At 69.1% G+C, this 3253-nt stretch overlaps 1 protein-coding gene across 1 annotated transcript in view; it reads left to right on the forward strand.

Moving 5' to 3' along the window:
- Positions 1–3247, forward strand: part of MYO18A (myosin XVIIIA) — a 46560-nt gene extending 43313 nt beyond the window's left edge. Inside the window, exon 43 of the mRNA XM_019510967.1 lies at positions 2558–3247. Coding sequence (XP_019366512.1) covers positions 2558–2705 — 148 coding nt within the window. The 3' untranslated portion in view covers positions 2706–3247. The remainder of the gene's footprint in view (positions 1–2557) is intronic.
- Positions 3248–3253: the final 6 nt, after the last annotated feature.

Genomic DNA, 3253 nt, shown 5'->3' on the forward strand with positions numbered 1-3253 from the left:
CGCTGAGCCGCCGCTCGGAGCTGGGGCTGGAGCCGGCTCGCGCGGGGAGCCGCGCGGACTCCAGGCTCTCCCTGGCCCGGAGCCGCTTGGACGAGTGGGAGGAGGTGTCCAGCGTGGCGCCGAGCGAGTCCCGCTCGCTGTACAGCCAGCCCTCGCTCGGGCGCAGCTTCTCCGTGCCCCCGCGGCCCCGCACCGCCGCCTCTGACGAGCTGCCGCTGGGCGACGCAGACATCCGGCCCGTCGGCCACCGCACCTACCTGGACCCCGACCTGGAGGCTGCCATCAACGAGGTGCTCAGCTACAAGCCCGTCAAGTTCAAGCGCTCCAGCCTGGACCCGGACTCGGACGAGGACGACACCAGGAGTATGCGGAGCAGCCGGAGCGCGGCGCAGGCCGAGGGCACGGAGCGCGCCGCCGGCAGCCTGCGCCGCTCGGCCTCTGCCCTGGACTTCTCCAGGCCCCGCAGCAGCCGGAGCCGGCGGAGCAGCACCAGCAGCAGCAGCTCCGAAGACACCTCCTCTTCCCCGGAGCGGAAGAAGAAGAGCTCCAAGAAGCACGGCAAGAAGGCCAAGAAGAAGGGCAAGAAAAAGCAGCCGTCGTCGGGCTCAGGGTCGTCCTCTGACACCTCTTCTGGCTCCACCGTCTCCTACCGCAGCAGCTCCAGCGTCAAGAAGGGCCCCAGGAAGAAGGACCCCGGCTCGGGCGGGGAGGGCACCGAGAAGTCGAGCAAGCAGCGGAAGAAGGAGGAGAAGCAGCGGCGCAAGCAGGTGGACAGCCTCATGATGAAGTACCTGTACCGGCCCGAGAGCGACTGAGCAGGTGCCCTGCAGAGTGCCGTGCTGTGCCGCGCAGCATGAGCGCGTGCCACTAACGCCCCTCCCTCTCCGTGCCACCCCTAATCCACCCTCGCCCCTCCACTGCATGCCCCTCTGGCCTGCCCGGTCTGCTCCGGGCCATCCGGGGGCAGGAGCCGCTGAGCGGGCAGGTCCGCACTCGCACCGGGCATGGGGACCTTGATCCACCCTCCGGCTCCGGGGAGAGGGAAGACTGCCTGCAGCTAATGAGCTGTGCCATGCCTGAGCCGCACTTGCCGGGCTCTCCAGCCCAGAGCAGACCTTCCACCAGCTCCCCTGGCATCCTCGGCCGCGGCTGCTCTTGTCCCTCTGGGCCTGGGGGTGCAGACAAGGGGGCTGAGATGTGGGAGCTCAAGGCGACGATGCACAAAGGGCTGCCAGCTGTTTCCTGTCTGCCGGGCGGGGATTAGCGGCTGTGGGGCACGGGACACTGAGACATGCTTATCCCCGCCCGGCCTTTCAGGGGCTGCTAAGGATGCAGCTGGATTTCTTTCTGGTGAAGCTAGCGGCCCGCTCCCGGTGGAGGCAGGGATCAGCTGCATCGGAGAGGCCGCAGCGAGGTGCGAGCTGCCTGGGAGTGGCAGGAGATGCCCCACACCTCGCTGTGTGTCCTGCCAGCAGGATTATTCCCTTGGCCCTAGTTCCTTGCGTGCTCCCTGGGAGATTTAGGGCACCCCTAGCAGAGGCTGGCGGTGGGGCCGGCCCCTCGCATGTGCATTGGAGTTACTAACACGCACCCGTTGCAGTGTGTGTGTGTGTGTGTGTGCGCGCGTGTGTGTAACACAGGGCGGCAGAGTTGGTCGCAAGGGAAGTGCTGGGGCTCTGCCCGGTGGCTTGCAGCAGCTCGGCGCTGCGAGGAGAGGCGCCGAGGCCGGGGCGTGGGTGGTCGCCTCCGGGCCGTGCCCCAGGCAGGCGTGTTGGCGGTGTGGCTTTGATCGCTGCCTGGGAAAGCCTTTGGTGCGCTGCAGGGCGGCTGCCGGCTGAGCTGCTCCTGCTCCTGCTCCAGCCGCAGCTGCAGCCTGGCTCCCTGGACGCCGGGCAGGCTGTGCGTTGCCGGAGCAGAGCCGGTCTTGCCTGGGGCTCGGGTTTCCATCAGCACCGGGGGCAGGCGGGCATCAGTTACGTGGAGTGGGACCGGCACGGGGAAGCTGCTCTGGGTCTGTGGGACCTCGCCTGAGGCCAGTGATGAAGGGGGTGCGGGTGCGGGTGCGAGCCCGTGCCTGGGTGATGGAAGTCGGAGGCACAAGCCCTGTTCCCTGCAGCTCGACGGGGTGTTGGCCTGGCGCGGACGAATCTGTGGCTGCATTTGAGTTTGCAAAGGGTATTTGAGAGCATGGGCACTTGCGGGCAGCGACCTTGGCACGCAGGTGTCTGTGCAGATGGCGTCCCAAATGCCTCCGTTCCAGTGCGTGGCACAGCCCGGCCACGGCACCTCGTGCCTTGGGCAGCTTCTCCGCATGCAGCTCGCTGGTGCCAGGAGCCGACCCCCACGGGCGGTGAGGGCCTGGCGAGGGGCACTCTTGCCCCGTGGCGGGGTAGCAGGTGCCGACCCGGTGCTGGCCCGAGAGAGCCCTTTGCAGCATGGTGTCCTGGGCAGCAGGGAGATCTGGAGCTGGGGAGGGTGTGGATGGAGGGCCAGGCCCGCTGCACCACGCTACGCTCCCAGCTCCGGGCACTGGCTGACCGTGTGTTTCTCCATGCAGCCCCCCCGGCTCCCGGAGACCCTTTGGCTACGACAAGTCGGACGAGGAGCGAGACGCCTTCGAGAGCACGGCCAGGCCCCGGGCCTGCTCCCGGAGCTACCTGAGCGACAGCGACGCCGAGGGCCCGCCCGCCGACGCCTCTGCGTAGCCCTCCCGGGAGGGCAGGCCCCGGCACGGCCCCCGGCACGTCCACGGCCTCAGGCGTGCTCTGTGTGGAGCTGGGGGAAGACGGACCCCGGGCAGCGCTGCGCCGGCCCTCGCCCCTCCTGGGCAGCAGAGCCCAGGGGCGCCCGGCCGCAGCCCCTCAGCAAGCGCCTTGCGTGGGAAGTGCTGCATCTGGCCCCTGGCCGCGGCCGGGATCCCTGCAGGCTGGAAAAGGTCCCTCTTGAGAGCTCCCGTCCTGCCCTGCCCCTCCGGCCCCGCTCCCCCGCGCCAGGCAGGCTGCAATAACGGGGCTCAGCCCCGCCTGGGACTGGACTCTGGCTCAGGGGCTGCTCGGGGGTCTTGCTCCTTGGGTTCCTGCCAAATCCCCCCCTTCCTCCACAACCCCCTGGGCTGCACCCTGTGGCCACCCCCTTGCTGCTGCAGCTGGGGCCGTGTGGGTCTCGGAGGAAGGGGCTGGGCTGGGTTCGGGGGGCTTTTCCCCTCTGCACCTGCTGCCTTTTCATCTGATAACGGCCCCCCCGGCTGCTCTCG

The sequence above is a fragment of the Gavialis gangeticus genome, unplaced genomic scaffold (assembly GCF_001723915.1).
Source record: "Gavialis gangeticus isolate Ggan-Ray unplaced genomic scaffold, GavGan_comp1, whole genome shotgun sequence".
Taxonomy (NCBI): domain Eukaryota; kingdom Metazoa; phylum Chordata; order Crocodylia; family Gavialidae; genus Gavialis; species Gavialis gangeticus.